Source organism: Schistocerca gregaria, chromosome 4, assembly GCF_023897955.1.
Source record: "Schistocerca gregaria isolate iqSchGreg1 chromosome 4, iqSchGreg1.2, whole genome shotgun sequence".
Classification (NCBI taxonomy): Eukaryota; Metazoa; Arthropoda; class Insecta; order Orthoptera; family Acrididae; genus Schistocerca; species Schistocerca gregaria.
The window spans coordinates 43209288-43233059 of record NC_064923.1 but is presented as its reverse complement, the minus strand read 5'-3'; the positions used below and the strand labels follow the sequence as shown (position 1 = coordinate 43233059).

The 23772-nt window shown below is 37.7% G+C and overlaps 1 protein-coding gene across 2 annotated transcripts in view; it reads right to left on the bottom strand.

Moving 5' to 3' along the window:
- Positions 1-5704: 5704 nt before the first annotated feature.
- The window catches only part of LOC126365841 (peroxisomal acyl-coenzyme A oxidase 3-like), a 315115-nt gene continuing 297047 nt past the window's right edge, over positions 5705-23772 (bottom strand). For both annotated transcript variants that reach the window (XM_050008476.1, XM_050008475.1), the window contains exon 13: positions 5705-6180. In XM_050008476.1, the coding sequence (XP_049864433.1) occupies positions 5927-6180 (254 nt within the window). In that variant the 3' untranslated portion in view covers positions 5705-5926. The remainder of the gene's footprint in view (positions 6181-23772) is intronic.

The following is a 23772-nucleotide window of genomic DNA, read 5'->3' as shown; positions in this document are numbered from 1 at the left end:
GAAATAAACCGTAGAATGTGACCTTTAATTATCAGTATTCACTTTTCCACAACATAATCTCCAGCCAATTGGATACATTTCTGCCAATGATGAACAAGTTTTCTGAAGCTGTCACGGAAGAAGTCGACACTCTGTTTCCACAACCACATACTCATATGTCCTTGTGAAATGCCGATTGTGCTTGCAATTTCTCTCTTTGTTTGTCACACAGGTCAGATGATCCCGCCTCAACATCTTTAAACTTTCTCACCCAATGACGCACAGTACTCACATCAACAAAATCACTACAAACTGCTTTCATTCTCTGATGAATCTCCTTTGGGATGATACCTTCTGCTGTCAAGAATTCAGTCACTGCATGTTGCTTACATCACATTGACCGACTATCTGCTCTGTGTTCCATACTTTACACTGTAACAATACAACCGGTCACTGCTGAGGCTTCCCACCAACTGGAGCTGTAGAGAAGAAGCTACAGAACAAGCCAGTACGCTACATACCAATGCTGCCGACTGTTGAAGAGTTACGAAGGTGGAGGCATTACTTTCGAGTCAACCCTCGTATTACTGATCATTAAAATCTCTGCAATGTGTAAGAAACAAAAAGGCCAATATTAACTTCCCACAATGCTGCCGACTGTTGAAGAGTTACGAAGGTGGAGGCATTACTTTCGAGTCAACCCTCGTATTACTGATCATTAAAATCTCCGCAATGTGTAAGAAACAAAAAGGCCAATATTAACTTCCCACAATGAAAATTACAAATGTAGAAAAATCTCAATTTACAATTAAATGGTATAATAGAGTAGTACCAGTCATTAAAAAGATCACTGCTGAAGCCATTATCTGGTGAAAGTCATTTTTCTTGAATGTAAGTAGTAAGCCTCCATTTCCCTTAGGGTGGGTCAGTATCCAGTATATTGTTATATGCAAGCACTGAAGAGAGAATGAAAAGCTTTCCCTGAATTGCTTCAGTCAAAAGATGGATGGTTCCTTTGAGAGGACACGGCCGACTTCCTTCCCTAACCCAATGAGACCGCTGACCTCACAGTTTGGTCTCCTCCCCCAAAATCAACCCCAACCCACCTTAAGCAAATGTGGACAAGTTGCCCTTTGTTAAGTGTTAGATTACAATTGAATAAGACCAAAAGATTGTTAAATTATAAAGGATAATTTGTGAAACACTACTAACAGGTACAATATCTAAAGTCAAATTTATGGGAGAAGTACCTCATCCAATTGAAATAAAAACTGGTGTTAGACAATGTGATGGTTTATCACCTTTGCTGTTTAATTATGTTCTAGAAAAAATTGTAAGGATCTGGAATTCGGAGCTACAGAATCACAAAATTTCCCCAGTAACTCTGGGAAGGAAAAAAAATGGAAGTAAGGTAAACTGCTTGGCTTTTGTGGATGATTTTGCAATACTTTCAGAAAACCTGACAGAAACAGTTATTCAGATAAACCTTATGGAAAAAATAGCAATCATAACTGGTCGCTAAATATCAGCTGAAAAAACAAAATTAATGACAAATATGAAAAATGCACCAAAATTCGTAGAAACACAAATAGGTAAAATAGAGCAAGTAAATAAATTTAAATATCTTGGTGAAACTACCGGTATACAACAGAATGGACTAGAAAAATCTGCAATAGATGTAACAATTAACAAAATGGAAAGAGCATATGGTTTGACCAAAAATATTTACAACAAGAAATGTTATCTCAGAAAACTAAACTAAAACACTACCCCACAGTGGTACAACCAGAATGTTTATATGGACCTGAATGCCTAATGATGAACTATGAGATGGACAAACTAGAGGTACTGGAAAGAAGGTTTATTGGAAAAATAATGGGCGCAATAAAAACTGCAGATGGTTGGAAAATAAGAAGTAATCAGGAGATCTACAAAAGTATAGAGAAAATATCTGAAGTAATGGCCAAACGAAGATTAATTTTTTCAGACACCTCTACCGAATGGTTGGAAACAGACTAACAAAACAAATACTCCTATATTTCTGGAATAAGAAATTGACAGTAGGATGGATTACAGAAGTAAGGAACAATCTAGAAAGAAACAACATCAAACAATCAGAAATAGCAGAAAGAAACCATTTTAAAGATAAAATACTAAATTTGGAAGGCTTTCAAAGTGAAAGAAATAAAAAAATCAGGAACAACATGGACAGAAGACAAAGAGAGACTTCATGGGGGAGAAAATGAGGGAATACTGGTAAAATAGGAAACAACAGAAATTGTTAACATGATCCTAGTTGGTCAATACGATGGAGGGGGGGGGGGGGGGGATGCTGCAGGCAGTCAAGTTCCCAAGGAACTCAATAGTAACATTTCCATTCTTAGAATCGTGGAAAAGAAATATAGTTTCTATATACATCACATCATTATCCATCTCAGGTCCAGTAGAAGAAGAATTAGTGTAAAATGAAACTGGCGTAGTTTAATCAAGCAGTTCTTAAACAAAACACAGACAAAAAGCAGTACCGATGTCTAAACATTGTTGTTAACAGTTTCTTCAGAACTACCAAATTATCTCCCCACATGTGGAACAATGCTTAAAAAGAAGTCATTGGATAAATGGAAATTTAAAATCAAGCCGTGTGATTTGTGTGGAGGGGGGAGGGGGGGGGGGATGTGAGACTGCTAGAAACATGGTAGCCATTTTGGAAGGCCCTATCTCAGCTGCAACTTGTAATTTTCTATTGGAAAAGGGATTATGTGACATATCACTCCGATAAAGAATTACACAAGAAAAACAATGGCACCTTTCATTTGAGCACAGATTTATTCATTCTCAGGCTATGTTTCTTCCTTACAGGGGGTGTGAAAGTTGATGAGCTGAAGGAACTGAGATATCCTGATATAGGAGGGATGGAACTTGTATTGTTGCACAGGATTTTAACGAATGTCAGATCACTCAGTACCGTCAGAGGGGTGATGAAACTTCTCGCAAAATTCTGTGTAAGGGATCCGTGATCCCACAAACATAGATGCTAGTATCCGACGCTCAGATCGATAGTAGACAGGAGTCGATTGTCAAGTGCTGCAGGAGGCAGTGAGACCTACTGTCGAGTGCGTAATAGTACTGGAGAGTGACAAGTGAGTGGTGCTGGAGAGACGGGCAAGAATGGTGGTCGAGTGAGTTGTAAATGGTAATATTCACCAAAGTATGTCGAGTGAGCACATCCCCCTGATCGTCGTGGAGTTGACCCTCACTAATAATGATTCGCGAGTGATATGAAACAGAAAGTGACAAGTGCCGAATTACGTGTTTCGCGTCAACCGCGTTGGCCAGCAACAACCATGGATTGCAGTGAGGATTGTTGTGAATGTTAACCATAATCATTGCGTGTGACGAAATACCTAAAATCAGCAACCAATAAGAGACATAATCATAATCAGGTGTGTAAGGCAAAGGTAGCAACTGTCTCAGTATTTGTGTGTTAGTAGAAAATATATATTAGTTTGTACATCGCAACCTTTGTGGTCCTTAATAATACATAAACTTTCAATCATTCCACTATTCAGTTGCAAAACAGCTGCACTCGGTTGAAATATCCCAGAAACCACAGCAGAAAAACCAATAGCCTTTCATCCATTAATCACATGGTCATATAATCATAATAATTAATTGTTTGGTGGCTTCGATAAATTACACAAAATCCAGTAAAGGAATTAAACGGGGGTTTTTCACTCTGACCCAAAAACAAACAAAAAGCTACATGATCAAAGAACTACAAATGGAACAACATTGACTGCTATTCTGACATAATTTGGTAAGAGTACAGAGGACAGTATGTGCTGCATCCGAAAGTGGGCTTAGCTGTAGGTCAGTAATAAGGGATCTAGCAACACATAATTGACACCCTTACAAAATGCAATCAGCTCAGGTACAATTCTCATTGTCGGGTTCAGTTTGCAAAAAGGATCACACACAAGCTGTACAAAGACCATCATTTCCTCTAAGACATGTTTCTTACTGATAAAATGAATTTCTATGTGAACGAAAATGTAAGTAAACAAAATCACAGACACTGTTCAAATGTCACTGGTGTGACTCATCAATGGAAGGTAATGCCTCGGGAGTGGTGGTTTGGTGTATAATATGGGATTCTTGTTGTGGATCGGACATAGCCCCAAGAATGGCAGGAAGAAGATGACCCAAGAATAACTACAATTATGGAATACCTGGAGCAGTTTCACATTAACTTGGTACACACGTGACTTATTTGATATAGCACCCATAAACATGGGAAGGGTGGTCACAGGTAAAATAAATGTAAATCTACTGATATTAGCATTGAATATCCAGGTTTGATTTTTTAAAGTTAGGAGGAATGGTGACTGTTCATGTGACATTTAAGTTCAAGTTTAGTCAAATAAAACTCTGGATTTTTTTAGAATAGATATAATTTAAAAAAAGAAACTCCCATACCTTGGGTTTTACCACAACATCCTCTCCACCCCCTCCCTCCCCAAATACCCTATATAGTCCCATAGGGACTGAAAAGACAAGATTATGATAATTCAGCGTGCTTTTAGTTAAGCAAGTGCCATCAATTCACTGTACAAAAGTTTATGATATTTGCAGTAGTAGCTGTAATCTGTGGCTTTCCTTTTATAGTTTGGTACCGCACGCCGCGGAATTTGAATCCGCGCCAGGCATCATGGACGTCAAGGGCCCTTAGAGGTCACTGCACCATTGCGCTGTAAGTTGTGTCAGCGCGCACCTCCTGGCCCGCTTTTAGTGTGAGGGCGCCACAATGGAACACGTGGTTCCAGTGGCCAATACCGGCGCCCCTGATAGAGTACTTAAGCGCCTGCCTGTTGTTTAGCCAGTCAGTCTAATCTTGCATATGTCTGTAAACACATCGCCTTGCGTTAGACAGCTCACTTACTTGTTCTATATACGAGTGGACGTGTTTGTTAGGTTTCCTGTGACTCCATTGTTTGATCTTGTTGTTCGTTCTGTCCTTTGTTGGTCGTGTCCGTCCTCTCCCATTGTGTTGTTGTTTGCAGGCCTCTCCGCAGGTTCCACCGCACGTCCCAACCGCAGTTACTACATTTAGTAAAATGTTTCTATGTCAAATACAGTTTTTATTCCCACAGAGATTCCTGCAATCTGCAATACTACGTTTAATAAAACTGCATTTGTAATGTGAGTTACATGATGAAACTTTATAATTATGACTGTAGATATGTCAGAAGGTGGGGGGGATTATATGCATTTTTACAGTTGGAGTTCTTCATTGGTTATGGAATTCAGTTCCATCTAGGAAACATGACAAACTGATTTTGTTTTATATTGTTCAGTAAAAATTTGGAAACATATTTTATAAAAATTAATTCCTGTAGTCTTGTAATATAACAAATATTTTGTCATTTCAAAATCTTGTGTTCTACTGAATGTGCATCTGATATGAAATTAAAAGTGTGACAAAAGCATACAAAGTCAGTGCATATTGTTCGCTAAATCAGTCACACAAGTTTTTAGCCTTAACACATTTTTTTCATTCTTTAGATCCAGCCAAAATATAGAACAGCACAACATTGTTTGTGTTCCATTGCAGAAGTGTGTGTGGAACCATTAAGATGAGAAAGAAGCAGCTAAAACAACTGCCAGTTCAGGGAATAACATGTTTATTGTCACTGAATCATAATCTTTACATAATATACAAACAAAGTAGTCTTTCCCTTTAATGCTTTATTTACACCCAGCTTCACACTACAATACAAAAATAAACAATTATTTCACAGTTATTATTTAAATATGCTGTACAAGATGTACAATTTCATTCCAAAATATGTACATAAGTATTTCACATCATAAAATGCCAAAATGGAAACGGGATGCACAGTAAACATTGTAGTGAAAGTGTATGTATATATGTGACAGTTTAGTCCCACTACATTTTGCTTTGTCCAAATGACACTTCATTGCACCAAGATGGCCTCTCAAATGTCTGCTGTTTCTGGAAGAGATGAGTATGCAGATTTTGATAAATTTTTCCATCTGAGTTTCCAAGTAAAGAATTCAATATGAAATCTGGTGGTGCTATGGCATCGGCCAGTGAGACAGCTTCATTCTTCAGCTGAGTACACAGGTGCATAATTCCCTCCCTTAACATGTCAGATGCCTGAGGGCCTTTCACATATCCTCCTGAAATAAAAGATGCAACATTTTGGTACAAAAATTTTGTTAAATTCACAGCCTTCAATTACTTTTTGGAACCATTATTTACTTCTTAAGTGGAGCAGTGCGTTGGGGGGGGGGGGGGGGCTGTTAACTTAATACCCAAATAGAACTCTTGAGGATGTAAGAGACTTTCTTGTCGTTTAATAATTATAACCTATAATTCACAACCTAAATAAGCTAAAATGTTTGAGCTGTTCTATTATTAGTCATAGTGTTTGTCAATACCAGGTGTTCTCCTTTAAACTCCTCTGATTTTGTCTTCTTTTGTGGTATCATAAAATTATGCTGTCCACAAATCTTAACTAATATGTAAATATATTACATTTGTATATCATGTTCATTATCTGCCAGCATTGTGGCACCATCTGTGTATAAAAGACCGTTTGAGTGAGAATTTCTGTTAAGATTAATTTCTCCATTAAAATCTTCCATTTCCAGATTGCATCATCTACATAAATGTTCAAAAGTGTGGGTGAAATTCTGCACTCTCATCAAACTATCTCCTTTGTGGTTATAAGCTGTGTTAGCGTGCCATTTACATCTAAATTTACAGTTGCATGTTTGTATGGACTCTGAAATGTTCATTAGGTGTTGCAAATGTCCTCTTTACTATGTACTGCTCCATAGTTTTTCTCTATCAACAGTACTAAGTACCTTAATGAAACCAGTAAATTATAAATGGGCTTCCCTATTATACTCTCTGCTCTTCAATTATTTCTTTGATTATCAATAACGTATATGTTGTTGTGCGCCCTTCCAAAATGCCTTTTGTTCTTCACATAACACACTCACATTTAAGGAACAATATGAGATACAGAGCAGTTGCAGCCATTTGCAGATATCAAGACTCGGTAGAATATCATGACTTGGTAGAGTCTTATATTATGGGTGTTCCACAGATGATACATATTATGTACTCTTTTGTAAATAATCTTAAAAATTAAATTTCTACTCTGTAATGATGTATACCTCATATTAATATTTTCACAATTTAAAATTGTGTGCTAGAACACATCTTGTATTTCTGGTATGCAGTAGGTCTAGGTACTCTGCACAGAGGAGGCAGGGATAAGGGAGGATTCAGGGTGTTACATCCATGTCCTTAACCAGCAAGTCAGAATTGATGTCTTCTGCTGAATCTGAAACTGAGCCACTGAATCACACTGTGTTGCTGGGAAATTTTTGGTGTTATGTCAAATGGAGGCAAATACAAAAGGGTGGGAGATCTGTTAATTGTCAGTAGAGCAAAAATAGAGTGAAATTGGGGCAACACCAGCAAGGGATGAGAAGGAACACCAGGTGCACTGAGTATGTATACCTGTGGGCCTGTGTGCTGCCAACTATTGCGAGAACGGTGTCCAACCAACTGCAGATAATAAGGCAAGTTGGAACAAATTATGCCTCTTGTTTGGGCTCCAAAGTCTTGCAGTGACTGGCAGAGAAGTTTGAGAATACCATCCTTTCACACAGTGTTGCAATGAAGTTCACAGTCTGCAGCATTGTCCTCAGAACAGAGTGTGACCCTCCCCCCCTTTCCCCCCTCCCCCCCCCCCCCCCCCCCACCCAGTTCTGAATTGAGTGGAAGACTTGAACTAGAGACTGTGAAGGTTGTGAGAAGCTAGGCTTGGGCCATATGGTCGAGAACCGTACGGTAGCTGATTGTAAGTGAGGTGCACACTAGTTTCCCTTTTTTATTTATTTAAGATTAGGTGACTCCATCTAGTCTAGACTTTGACAGCTGTCAGTGTTGTAAGATCAAAACCAGTGCTCTCCACAGGCAAAGGTTTTAAAATCCTAGTGCTTAACTGCCAAAGCATTCACAACTAAGGGCCAGAGTTCGAAGAACTGCTAAAAACCAGGAGAATTCTCATATTATGAAGTACAGAAATGCTGTTAAAATCTGAAATTGATAGTGGTGAGGGCCAGAGTTCGAAGAACTGCTAAAAACCAGAAGAATTCTCATATTATGAAGTACAAAAATGCTGTTAAAATCTGAAATTGATAGTGGTGAGAATTTGGGAAAAAATTACATTACAAGGAAAGGCCAAAGTGAAATGGATGTGGTGTATTTTTCAGAGTAGACAAGACATTCAGAATCACCAATAGAAATTGAAACTGCATACAAGAGTGGTCTGAACAAAATTCAGTGTCAAAGGTGGACACAAAGTCATAATCGAAAATTTCTGCCAACCATCATACTCAACACCAGATGTAATCAAATACTTTAGAAAAAACCAAAGTTCATTAGTACATAGAATAACTTCCCCAATAGAACTGACGGAGGAGATTTTAATCATCCAACAACCAGTTGTTGTAATGACACTTATGTAATCAGTGGACATGACAAGACAACCTGTGAAAACAATACTAAATGCATTTTCTGAATATTACCAAAAAACAGACAGTTCAAAACCTCACTCATGGAGGAAATATATTGGATCTAATGGCAACAAATAGATTTGACTCATTCAAGATGTCCACCTTGAAATCAATGTCAGTTATCATGATGAGCCAGTTGTAGCAACAGTGATTACCAAAGTATAAAGGGCAGTTAAAACAAGTAGAAAGATGTATATGTTCAGCAATACCAGAGGAGGAAAGTTGCTACTGAACATGTAGTGGAGATGCTGAGTTACAATAGGCACAACAAAAAGATTCACACACTTATAGCTTTCGGCCATTAAGGCCTTTGCCAGCAGTAGACACACATGCACACACACACACAAATTGAACACACGTCTGCAATCTCAGACACCTGAAACCACACTGCGAGCAGCATCACCAATGCATGATGTGTGTGGCGACTGGGTGGGGGTAAGGAGGAGGCTGGGGCGAGGAGGGGGATGGATAGTATGGTGGGGGTGGTGGACCGTAAAGTGTTGCAGTTTAGATGGAGGGCAGGAGAGAAAGTGCAGAGGGGGGAGGGGGTAAGAAGTGGAAAGGAGAGAAATAAAAAGAAATTAAAAGACTGGGTGTGGCGGTGAAATGACGGCTGTGTAGTGCTAGAATGGGAACAGGGAGGGGGCTGGATAGGTGAGGACAGTGATAATGAAGGTTGAGGCCAGGAGGGTTATGGGAGCAAAGGATGTATTGCAGGGAAAGTTCCCACCTGTGCAGTTCAGAAAAGCTGGTGTTGGTGGGAAGGATCCATATGGCACAGGCTGTGCAGCAGTCATTGAGATGAAGGATATCGTGTTTGGCAGCGTGTTCAACAGGGTGGTCCACTTGTTTCTAGGCCACAGTTTGTTGGTGGCCGTTCATGTGGACAGACAGCTTGTTGGTTGTCATGCCTACATAGAATGCAGCACAGTGGTTGCAGCTTAGCTTGTAGATCACATGACTGGTTTCACAGGTAGCCCTGCCTTTGATGTGATAGGTAATGTTAGTGACAGGGCTGGAGTAGGTGGCGGTAGGAGGATGTATGGGACACGTCTTGCACCTAGGTCTATTACAGGGGTATGAGCCATGAGGTAAGGGATTGGGAGCAGGGGTTGTGTAAGGATAGACGAGTATATTGTGTAGGTTCGGTGGACAGGGGAATACCACTGTAGGAGGGATGGGAAGGATAGTGGGCAGGACATTTTTCATTTCAGGGCACGACAAGAGGTATCGAAACCCTGGGGGAGAATGTTGTTCAGTTGCTCCAGATGGTACTGAGTTACGAGGGGACTGCTCCTCTGTGGCCAGACTGTGGGACTTTGGGAGGTGGTGGGAGACTGGAAAGATGAGGCACAGGAGATTTGTTTTTGTACAAGGATGGGAGGATCATTACGGTCAGTGAAGGCTTCATTGAGACCACCAGTATATTTTGAGAGTGACTGCTCGTCACTGCAGATGCAATGACCACAGGTGGCGAGGCTGTACAGAAGGGACTTCTTGGTATGGAATGGGTGGCAGCTGTTGAAGTGGAAGTCCATAAACCCAACCACCCAGAACACCCCATTGTGACTGGTTACTGTGCCCCCACTGAGAGAATCTCTGCTCTTGTAGACCAACACTTTCATCCTATTACCCAGAACCTATCCTCCTATATAAAAGATACCAACCATTTCCTCAACTGACTCTCCACAGTTCCCTTCCCTTTACCACACAGTGCCCTGCTCGTCACTATTGATGCCACTTCCCTGTACACTAACATTCCTAATGCCCATGGCCTTACTGCTATCGAACACTACCTTTCCAGACACCCTGTGGATTCCGAACCAACAATCTCCTTCCTAGTCTCCGTGACCAACTATATCCTCACTCACAATTACTTCTCCTTTGGAGGCATTACCTACAAACAATTCCGCAGTACAGCTATGGGCACCCACATGGCACCATCCTACGCTAACTTATTCATGGGCCATCTAGAGGAATCCTTCCTAAAAACCCAGAATCCTAAAGCCCTCGTCTGGTTCAGACTCGCTGATGAAATCTTTGCTATCTGGATGGAGATGAGACTGTTGGTCTTTGTCATTGTGGTTCATACATTGGTGGGAGATTACACTTGGGCCTTGAAGATGACCCTGCATTGTAACTGGAAGCATGATTTGAATAAAAAATGTTGGAATGCAGTACAGCTGTTGGTTTCATTTATCATTATTCAAGTGCTTCATGTCCTGCTCTTGTCCCACCATCCTTGATGGATTACCAGAGACTAAAATTTATAATTTTGAGTATTAGGATGAAATAATATCATGACCTTAGGTCTATGTGTCAGGTGCAACTAGCTTGATTAGTTGGTATGGTGACCAACCAGTATATATATGGCTAACCAACAATGGTACAGTTGAGCCATTAAGTGTTATAGAAGATACAATATAATATTGAATTACATTCAAAGACCAAGATTCAGAAGCCATAAAATTAATATATAATACAGATCTAGCTTAAGGTCTACAGGTTTCATATATTACCACCTTGTAACATACTTCAAGAAGTCATGCTTCATATAAAAGGAGTGAATAGTAGTTGTGGTGGATACTGGTTTGATGCAGCTCTCCATGCTACTCCATTCTGTGCAAATACGTCTATTCATCTCCAAGTAACTACTGCAACCTACATCCTTCTGAATCTGCTTAGTTTATTCATCTCTTGGTCTCCATTTATGATTGTTACCCTCCACGTTGCCCTCCAATACTAAATTGGTGATCCCTTGATGCCTCAGAACGTGTCCTCCCAGCCGATCCCTTGTTGTAGTCAGGTTGTGCCGCAAATTCCTCTTCTCCCCAGTTCTAATCAGTAACTCCTCATTAGTTATGTGATCTACCCTTCTAACTTTCAGCATTCTTCTGTAGAATCACAATTCAGAGACTTCTATTCTCTTAAACAGCATTCTTCTGTAGCACCACAGTTCAAAATCTTCTATTCTCTTACTGTCTAAACTATTTATTGTCTATGTTTCACTTCCATACATTGCGACATTTCATACAGATAGTTTCAGAAATGACTTCCTGACACTTAAATCTATATTCAATGTTGGCAAATTTCTTTTTTTCAGAAATACTTTCCTTGCCATATCCAGTCTGAATTTTAGATCCGTTCTACTTCGAACATTATCAGATATTTTTCTCCATAAATAGTAAAACTCATCTACTACTTTAAGTGTCTTTCACAATCTGATTTCCTCAGCATCACCTGATTTAATTCGACAACATTCCATTATCTTCGTTATGCTTGTTTGATGTTCATCTTATGCCTTCCTTTCAAGACATTGTCCATACTGTTCAATTGATCTTCCAGGTTCTTTGTGGCCCTGACAGAATTAGAATGTCATCGGGAAGCCTCAAAGTTGTTATTTCTTCTCCATGGATTTTAATTCCTACTCCAAATTTTTCTTTTGTTTCCTTTACTGCTTGCTCAATATACAGACTGAATGACATCGTGGATAGGCTACAACCCTGTCTTACTCCCTTTTCAACCATTGCTTCCCTTTTGCGCCTCTCGATTGCAGACTGGTTTTTGTACAAATTGTAAATAGCCTGTCCCTCCCTGTATTTTACCCCCACCACCTTCAGAATTTGAAAGAGAGTTTTCCAGTCAACATTATCAAAGGCTTTCTCTAAGTCTACAAATGCTGGAAACATAGGTTTGCCTTTCCGTAATCTATCTTCTAAGATAAGTCGTAGGGTCAGTATTACACTGTGTGCTCAACATTTCTATGGAATCAAAACTGATCTTACCCGAAGTCAGTTTTTATCAGCTTTTTCATTCATATGTAAAGAATTTGTGTTAGTATTTTGCAGCCATGACTTATTAAACTGATATTTCGGTAATTTTCACACCTTTCCTCACCTGCTTTCTTTGTGACAGGAATTATTACATTCTTCTTTAAGTCTGAGTGTTATTTTTCCTGTCTCATACATCTTGCTTACTAGATGGTAGAGTTTTGTCATTGATAATTCTCCCTAGGCTATCAGTAGTTCTAATGGAATGTTGTCTACTCCCGGGGACTTTTTCCAACTTAGGCTTTCAGTGTTGTGTCAAATTCTTCATGCAGTATCACATCTCCCATTTCATCTTCAATTACATCCCCTTCCATTTCATAATATTGTTCTCAAGTACATCACCCTTGTATAGACCCTCTATACACTCCTTCCACCTTACTGCTTTCCCTGCATTGCTTAGGACTGGTTTTCCATCTGAGCTCTTGTTATTGATACAGCTGGTTCTGTTTTCTTCAAAGGTCTCTTTATTTTCCTGTAGGCAGTATCTGTCTTATCCCTAGTGACATATCCTCTATATCCTTACATTTGTCCTCTAGCCATCCTTGATCAGCCATTTTGCACATCATGTCAATGTCATTTTTGAGACATTGTATTACTTTTCACCTGCTTCATTTACTGCATTTTTAAATTTTCTCCTTTCATCAATTACATTCAATATCTCTTCTGTTACCCAAGGTTTCTACTAGCCCTTGTCTTTTTGCCTACTTCATCCTCTGCTGCCTTCACTATTTCATCTCTCAAAGCTACCCATTCTTCTTCTACTGTATTTCTTGTCAATTGTTCCCTAATGCTCTCTCTGAAACTCTCTACAACCTCTGGTTCTTTCAGTTTATCCAGGTACCTTTTTCTTAAATTCCTGCCTCTTTGCAGTTTCTTCAGTTTTAATCTATAGTTACTTTCAGTCCTTACTTCCAGTCCGTAATCACCTACTACTTTTCCTTCTCCTTTCCCTACTATCGAATTCCAGCTCCCCATGATTATTAAATTCTCGTGTCCCTTGACTATCTGAATAATTTCTTCAATTTCATCAACTGCAGAGCTGGTTCGCATATAAACTTGTATCTATATTTACTTTGGTCCAAAAAGGGGTCCAATATTCCGGAACACACATTTTCAATAAATTGCCATTAACCATTAAAAACTGGATTTCAGATAAAGCACGATTTAAACAGAATTTGAAAGACTTTTTGATAGGCAACTCCTTCTACTCTGTAGATGACGTCTCTTAACTGAGACTGATAGGACAACTTAAATAAAAATGTCTGTTAGATTTCAGTTTTGACTGCACTTTGTCGCAACAGTCAAGATTAGGTATTTGGTATATGATAAATTTATTAATAGTGCATAACAATGTTTCTTTCTTACTACTACTACTACTACTACTACGTGATCAGGCCCAGTGGACCGCATGCATCTAAGTTTCCTCCTCCACTGTATTCTGTCCATTGCTGCTATCCACCATTCGTCCACATCTATTGGTTTAAATCTTTATGGAGGCCATCTCTCCAACACTTATTGGGTCTCCCTGGTGGTCTCTTTCCTGTGGTGTGAAATCCAGGAGCTTCCGAGGCCATCTGTGATCCTCCATCCAGGCCACATGGCCGGCCCACTGCATTCGTTTGGCTTTGACAGTTCCTGCTATGTTGGGCTGCAGGTATAGTTCTTCAAGCTCTTGGTTGTATCTGATCCTCCATTTCCCTGTATCTGCATCCAGAACCAGACCGAAGATCTTCCTAAGCACTTTTCTCTCAAAAACAAGGAGCTCATGGAAGTCCTGTTTCCAGATACTCCATGTCTCACAGCCATATAGAACAACAGGCTGGATCAGGGTTTTGTACAGTCGAATCTTGAACTGTCTGGAGAGATATTTGGACCGAAGCAGTTGTGTTAGGCCAGTAAGTATTATATTCAAATGTTTCATGTTTTTTATGTATAGTTTCTGACATGTTCCACACCCACAAGAATCATGTCATTTTTCGGGTATATAGAACGAAAACTGAATCTAATGTAATTAATCTACTTCTGTGCTATGGTGTGGGATTTGTGTCTGTCTTGGCTACTATAATGCATTCACTATGCTGATCATAGTAGCAGGATCATCACTTGAACAAGAAGAGGCAGCGCCAGAATCATCTTCAACAAAAACAGCGAGAAAATGTGAGGATCCAACGGAAGAAACAGTGGCCAGTCCATCAATCAGTAGGATAACCATAACACCCCATCACCAAAAGGATTTTTTAGACCAAGGCAAGAGAAACGTAAAGACTACAAGGTAAGCAGTGCTCAGTGCTTCTCAGTCTTCCACCAAAATATGCAATGCATAAGAAACAAAGTGCAACAATTAGAAGTGGAACTGCAGTCTATTGACAGCTCACTTGTTTGCTTAACAGAACATTGGTGTAACGGTTCAGAATTATCAAATGTAGCACACTACATTCATACATTCTAGCCTGTCATTACAGTAGAAACACTATGAAATGTGGTGGATCATGCATATACGTGAAAGAGGGGATTATGTATAAAATTAGGAATGACGTCATGGCATTAAGTGAAGATAAACACATAGAAATATCTGCTTCAGATATAAAAAACCTAGATGTATTCCAAAGACTAACAGTACTATGTATTTATCGTGCTCCCAGTGGTGACATGGACACATTCACTACAAAGTTAACCCAAGCATTAGATATGGTCTCCAGCCCCAAAGGCAAAATTATCATTTGTGGAGATCTAAACATTAACATGATGAACCCAGATATGTTGTACAATAATTTTCTGAACATTATGTATGCCTATGGTGTATCACCATTAATTAACACTGCCACTAGGATAACCAGACATTCAGCTTCAAGTATTGACCATATGCTAACAGACATAGAGAAAGATAGATGTGACGTTGTCATAGATGACCTTGGCATCGCAGACCATTCCAGTCAGTTATTAAAATTGGGTATAGAATTAGATAATAACACTAAAATACACAAGTACAGTAGGGTTTTCTCTAAGTCAAAAAGAGCTCTATTTGCTGCACTACTTAACAGTGAAACATGGGAGGAAGTGTACAGAGAACCTACTATAAATGGGAAGTTTTCAAAGTTTCTGTCAGTATTTAAATTCAGGTTTGAAGAAGTGTTCCCTAAAGTTCTAAGAATCACTAAATCATGCAACAACAACAGCTGGGTAACCAATGGGATAAGGAAATCTGCTGAAACGCTCAAGCACCTCAGCTCAATGAAAAACTACCGTAATGATTCAGCATTTCATAACTATTATCATAGATACAGAAAGATCTATAGAAAAGTATTGTTAGTGGCTAAAAGGTACCAAAATGACAAATTTATAGAAAAAGCCAGTAATAAAATCAAAGCAGCATGGAAAATCACCAAACAAGAAACTAATAGGAAAAAATTAAAGCCAGTAAACATACAGTTTCAGCACAATGATACCAAAATAAATGATCCCAAAAAACTAGCAAACTTTGTCAATCAATATTTCAGTAACATAGCTACCAGACTGCAACAGAAGTTCAACAAAACAAAGCAATCACAAACTCTGAACAAAATAGCACACACAATGATGCTACGACCAACCACAGCAGAAGAAGTATCCAATGTTGTGAGTAACCTAAAATGTAAAAATTCAGCAGGCATAGATGAAATACCTGTGTGCTTACTGAAGGACTGCATAGACAACATCAAAGACCCATTAGTGCACATCATCAATGAATCCTTCTCCATGGGTAGTTTCCCAGAAATACTAAAGCATGCAAAAATCCTACCTATATATAAGAAAGGTGACCCAGAAATCATAGAAAACTACAGACCAATCTCATTACTGTCATCCTTTTCAAAAGTCATAGAGACCATAATGAAAAACAGGCTCATGGGGTACTTAACAAAGTTCAATCTTCTGAGTAAAGAGCAATTTAGTTTCCGGGCTGGCAAAAGCACAAATTCAGCTGTAGCTCACTTCTCAAATGTTATCCTCGAAGCACTAGACAAAGGAGACCACATAACAGGGATCTTCCTTGATTTGACCAAAGCATTTGACACGGTAGACCACACAATTTTGCTAAACAAACTAAATGCACTAGGAGTAAGAGGAGTAACAAACATGTGGTTTCATTCATACCTGCAAAACAGGGTCCAACAGGTGGAGATCACTCAAACCAACTCCAATCACACCTTTTCACAGCTTTCAAACCCAGAATACATCAACATAGGAGTCCCCCAAGGAAGTGTGCTGGGCCCAATCCTCTTTTTAATATACATAAACGATTTTCCACAAAGTGTCAAACATGGTGAATCAGTACTGTTTGCTGATGACAGTAACATCCTAATCAAAGCTGAGTCGCCAAGTGCACTCAATGAAAAAGCTGAGGAAACACTTAAGCATGTATTCCAATGGATAGAGACTAATAAATTAACCCTAAATGTAAAAAAAAAAACCAACAGTATTAGCTTCCACTTAAACAGAAAACCGAACAGTAGCAAGCTAAAAGTTAATGACGAGCACATAGAATGTGTACCATCAACAAAATTTTTAGGCATGCATGTCGACTCTCAACTAAATTGGACCAAGCACACTGCGGTACTTGGAAAGCGAATAGCTTCAGCATGCTATGCACTTAGGATTATAAATTCAGTGTGTAGTAGCCGGTGTACTAGAACTGCATATTTTGCTTATGTCCACTCTATAATTAGTTATGGCATAACCTTCTGGGGATCAACAGAGCAGAACAGACAAACAATATTTAAGTTGCAAAAACGGGCCGTACGAATCATAACAAAAAGTAGCAGTAGATCCCATTGCACAGAGTTATTTAAATCTTTGGGTATATTGACAGTTCCGTGTGAATACATTTTGCAGACAGTAATATACATAAAAAGACATATTGACCAGTTCCCGATAAACAGTTCCATACATGCACATGACACCAGACACAGACAACACTTACACCTCTATATGAAAAAACAAATCAAAAACTCAAAATAGCATGTTATATAATGGAATTAAATTATACAATAAACTTCCACAAGGGACAAAGACATAAGCAAAATAGATAACCTGAGGAAATCGCTAAAAAAATATCTCTCGGGAAAGTGCTTTTATACTGTCAATGATTAATTGAGATGATGTGAATGCATAGAAATATGTAAAAATTAGCAAATGTGTCATTAAGTGGTTTAAAAATGCATCTTGTTAGAACATTCATGAATTCCGATTGTGACAATTATAAATTTGTGTACCTATTGTATATACTCATGTTGACAACATCCATACAATCCTGATTGTCTACGGATGGATAAATAAATAAAATAAAATAAAAGATGAATAGAATTGGGGAGAAGAGGAGTCTGTGGCACAACTTGACAAAAAGAAGGGACCGGTTAGTAGGACATGTTCTGAGGCATCAAGGGATCACAAATTTAGCATTGGAGGGCAGCGCGGAGGGTAAAAATCGTAGAGGGAGACCAAGAGATGAATACACTAAGCAGATTCAGAAGGATGTGGGTTGCAGTAAGTACTGGGAGATGAAGAAGCTGGCACAGGATAGGGTAGCATGGAGAGCTGCATCAAACCAGTCTCAGGACTGAAGATCACAACAACAACACAACATGTTCATTATGACTGCATATTTCCAACCTTTCTACCTTTAGGCATGATATGCAAGATTTTCCTGTTACAGTTAATGCCACATATTGTATGATGTGCTGATTTTAAATGTCTGCCAAGTTGCTTGTATATACCTGACTTATTAATTATCATAAGCTTGAACTCTGATAATTAATTTATTTCTAATTTAAATATTGAACTACTAACCATATAGGAGAGATGTTGAGTTGCAGATATGCACACAACACCCCCCAAACTCACACACACACGACTGTAGTCTCATGCAACCCATTCAGTTGCCTGAGACTGCAGTCGCGAGTGTGTGTGTCTGTTTTTGTGTGTGTGTGTGTGTGGGGGGGGGGGGGGGGGGGGGCACGCGCGTTCGTGCATGCATGCATGCTCACTCACAGCTATGTCTGTTGTTGGCGAAGGCCTTAATGGTCAAAAGCTTTATCTGTGACAATTTTTTTTTTTTTTTTTTGTGCCTAACTGAGACTCAGCATCTCCGCTATATCGTGATAAGCAACTTTCCTTTTCATAATGTTGTTACATTCCATCCTGGATTTATCATTGTTTGAAATATTGAACTACCTTACTTTCATTAATGAGAATACGGCTATCATTATTAAGGCAGGCAAAGGCAATTCGATATTGATTATCCATCATGAGTAGTACATTAATAAGACAAACATTTTTCTTGAAAAATAATAGAATTGAAGCACATAAGGATCCTACAGAAAACTTACATACTAATTTAAAACACAAGATTGACAGTATACGTTTCCTTCTAACAGACAGAGAGAACAGAATAGCAGAAATTATGAAATGTAGTTTGCCATATACAGCTCTCCAGTTGAAGTGTCATAAACAAGACAGTACAATACAGCTGAGTGTGAATGGTATGACTACGCTAAATTTTGAGTTGAATAAAATTTTGAACAGGAAATTTGAAGATACTTTAATAGTAGGAATATCTATGAGTTGAGTATTCACCTTCACAACACTGCATTCCAGAGAATTCAGTACTAGCATCTCTTGATATAATCAACTTGTACATGAACATACCCGTTGGAGAGTGCATTCAAATAATTAAAGAAAACATAATTAAAAATAATAATATTAGAGGAGGTGAAATTCTTAAATTAGTCGAACTTATTAAGTTCTCATAATGTCACAACTATTGTGAATTTAATGGAAAAATATATCATCAAAAGCAATGTGTTGCTATGAACCTCGTAAGCTGTTTTGTATTTTTGTTAGCAATCTGGAAAATAAATTCTTTTCCATACATAAAAGCTCAAAAAAAAAAAAAAAAAAAAAACAGTTTATTATAAGACAATGGAAAATCAACAATGTAAGGAATAGGCGGATAGCTACTTACCACAAAGATGTAAGGCACAACTGTAAGACACTCACACATTAACTTTTGGCCACAGTCTCTGTCAGATGCTCTGATTCAAGCTGCTGGAGATGGTGGCCATGTGTGTATGAGGTGTGCTTCCTTGTGTGAATGAATGTGTGTGTGGGTGTGTGTGTGTGTGTGAGAGAGAGAGAGTGTTTCTTTTTCTGACAAAGCCTATGGCTGCAAGATAATATGTGAGTGACTTTTAGTTGTGCCTGTCCGTAATGTGATGTGTCATTTTTACATAAGTAGAAATCTATTTTTCCTTGCATTGCTGGTTTGTTACAAGAGATATATGGATGAGGTACTTAACTCAATATAATAAGTCAGGTGTATACATGCTTAATATACAGGTATGTATTGACCTCAAAAGCCATGAATTAATGAATTTCTGTAATCTGTTGGAGCCTACCTTTCATCATTTTAAAAACAAATATTTGTTATCGTTCTACCTGCTTTTCAATTTTTATTGTTGCTATCAGATCACTTAGACATTGGGTTACAATTTACCTTCTGTATTTATATTTTAAATGTGAAGACCTAAATTACTGTTTTTATCATTTACACTTGGACACCATTTAGTACTTGTAATTTGTAATTTATATGCGTGAAACATGTAATTACATGCATAGCAACTGGTAGTACAATACAGCAGTATACAATCTTATTTTACTTTATAATATTTACTTAAAAATGTAGTCCAAATTATGTGGCATAATAATACTTTAGATTTTAGTTCCTACAGTAGGATATAGAAGCACTGCTCAATGAGCCACTATTTTAGATGTTTTTTGAATGTCTCTCCAGTTATTACCTTCAATTCATTTGACAGTGCATTGAAGTATTTTGCTTTTTGCTCCATTACTATATGGACAGTTTGCTGTCTTTTTTTTCAGTCTTCTGTGTGTCATATGGTAATTTTGTACTTGTGTAGTATTGTGATCATCAATTTCTGCATTATGACGTGTATATTTCGTATCTTCTACAGTTAATACTATTGTTTCAAACATAAACATAGAATAGATAGTCAGAATTTTAAATTCTTGAAACAATCCCTTACATGATGTTCTAGCTTCTCTTTTGCCCAATATTCTCAAGGCTCTTTTCTGGAGTTTAAATACTTGGTGTACTTGAGATTTAGAAGCCCCACTCCACAATGCAAGACCATATGGTAGAAATGGATGTATTAAATCAAAATACTCTATCCTCATTGTTTGGGTATTGATGTATGGAGCTATTTTTCTTAAAACATATAGGTTAGATGGCAGCCTTGCACATACATTGTCAATTTGTTGTGTCCACAGTAGTTTGCTATCTATGCATATACCTAGGAATTTACACTCACTGTAGATTTTCCATAAAATATTACTATCTTGAGAATCGATATATAAGTTTTCAAATGACCAACATTGAAGGGGATTATATTTGTTTTTTGTAAGTTGACTTTTAGATTGTCATTTTCAAACTTTTCCTTTGCAAAATCTATAATTTTTTTTTTTTTACCTCTATGCCGAGATTAAGAATATCATTTCCCCAACAAAGGCCTGAAGTGTCATCTGCATACATTGTAATAAGAATATCATTTTTTGCTATCTTTGGGAAGTCATTAACGTAACATATAAAAAGGAAGGGACCAATTATGGATCCCTGAGGCACACCAAATTTAATATTCCTGCCACTTTATGTATAACTTTTTAATGTTACTCCATTATTGTGTGAGATTGATGTACACTGTTTTCTGTTTTTTAAATAAGATGTGACGAGTTGCAATAGTTTTCCACTTATGCCATTTCTGGCCAGTTTTGACAGAAGTACCTTATGATCAACCTTATCAAAAGCATTTGATAGGTCTAGGAAATCTCCAGCTACTTGCATGTCTTCGACAGTTTTGTCAAGAACTTTCAGCATAAATTGAAGTGTTGCAGTCATGGTGCTACGACAGCTTCTGAAACCATGCTGAAAATCTCCCAGGATGTTGTGCTTATTATAATGCTCTAACATATATTTCAGAATTATTTTTTTCAATTTACTTGCCAAAAACGGAAGTTAAAGTGAGTGGTCTGTAATTTCCTACTAGTTGTTTATCACCTTTTTTGCAGAGTGGTTTAACAATGGCTAATTTTAGTATGTCAGGGAACACTCCTTCTTTTAAGACACTATTTATTAGATGCACCAAAGGATATGATAGATTGTTTTTGCACTGTTTAAGTAAAAATGGAGAAATTTCATACGACCCAGCAGATTTTTTGCTTTTACATTCTCTGATGAGCTGCAAAATATTCTAGATTTCAAGTTCATGGAGTTGATTAGCTTCAGAACTGTCCTCAGCAAGACTCCCAACAGGTACTTTATCTGTGGTACAAAAGTCAGATTCTATTATGTCTATGAAGTAGTCATTAAAACTGTTACTGATCTTTTGAAGATTGGTGACATCAATATTCTCATTAGATACCTGTATGTTGATATTACCTTTTAGTTTTGTTTTATTGTCTCTTATTTCCTACATTATTGACCAGTAGGTCTTAAGATACAATCAGAAGTTTGTATTTTCCAGTTTATCGTTTCAGCCTTCAATCTTTTGACTTGCTTGTGAAACTGGTACTTGTATTGTTTGTATTTTTCCTGTGCTAATGTGTTTTTGGTCTCTGTTTGTATCATATACATTTATTCCATTTTTTTCTTTTAGTTCTTTGGTAGAATTATCAAATTCCATGGGTCTTGACTGCCTTGCCTTATTCTTATTAATATTTATCTTTCTCATGGGAATAGTATTATTTAGATGATGAGTAATGTATCTAGAAAGGCATCCCATTTATTATTCACTCCTTAGCTTGAAATACTAGATGCCAAGGTTCATGACCAAGGCTCTCTCTCAGTTTGGCAATGTTGATAACAGAGAAATTTCTTTTGTATTCATAAATTTTCTTTGGTTTTATACAAGGATCTCCCATTAGCACTAATAGTTGTCCTAGATGGTCAGAGATGTTTCATCTATTTCATGCTTCATCTATTAGGAAAGCAATATTGTATGACACCTAGACCTTGAGCTCCAATTAACAGCTAGACCTTAGGCTATAAGTATGACTTAGACCTCGGGCTACGATTATTATCGAGACCTAGGACAGCATTTGGCACTTAGAGCATGGGCCACAATTAGTGCCTAAATCATGGCTTACATAATTAAGTGCCTTTATAAAAACATAACCTTGGCATTTGGTAGTACCTAGACCTTGAGCTACAGTGGCATCTAGACTTTGGGCCATAATGTAAACTGCCCTTTGTTCACATATGCTACATTCTACAGATACTTTAGTGTTATTATTACTGCTACAGATTGCACAGACAGTGCCAGAGACATGGAATACAAAATTAGTTTAGCTGGCTATTAGTAAATGTTATTTCAATGTATCCAAACTGTTTATTTAATTGGTGTTGTTTGACTTTATCTTAGATCTTTAAGTTCATTTTAGTCTGCACGATGGTTTTATCATACACCACTTGTATTCGTAACATCTAGACTATAGGGTATTTATGAGTTTGAAGTGAAATATTGTTTTGTGACCTATTTTAGAGTATCATTCTCTTTCAGCTATAGTATGTTGTGTTTTAAGTGATATCTTCTTTGATTTCAAAGGCAGTCATGTTTAGCACTACCTTGAATTTAGATTTAAGGCTACTTACTATATATTTTCAGATACTTGAATAAATTGACACAATTTGGTATTCCTGCATTACAAGCATTATTATTTCTAGTTACCACCATAAAATATAGTTTTTCCTTTATCATTCAATAAATTGTGAGTGTAAGCACCCAACCTCATAAAGTACATTAGTGGATGTATATTAGGATTATGTAGTTGGTTGTCCTGTTACACTGTTACCTAAATATTGTAATTTTATATTAAATTTTAACAAATGGCTACCATTATTTGAAGGACCTAGACAATGAATTATTACTAGAGGTTTATGCATATCACATGTATACCTTGAACTACATATTGATGATTATCTATCCTTTGTTTTTTATGTCTCCTGGATCTTACCGTAATCCACTTTGATAAAATTCTTGTTTTTCAATATGATATTCTACCATCTGTAACACTTAATGGCTCAACTGTACTGTTGTTGATCGGCCACAGATATATACTGGTTGGTTATCATAGCCATTGATCGAGCTGGCACCTAGACCTTATTATATTATTTCATCCTAGTATTCAATATTACCAATTTATGTTTTTGAATAGCAATATTTTTATATTTTTCTGCATTGTACTGTCTCCAGTCGTGCCTTTGGATGTAATTCCCTGACATTCAGTGCTTCCTGTAATT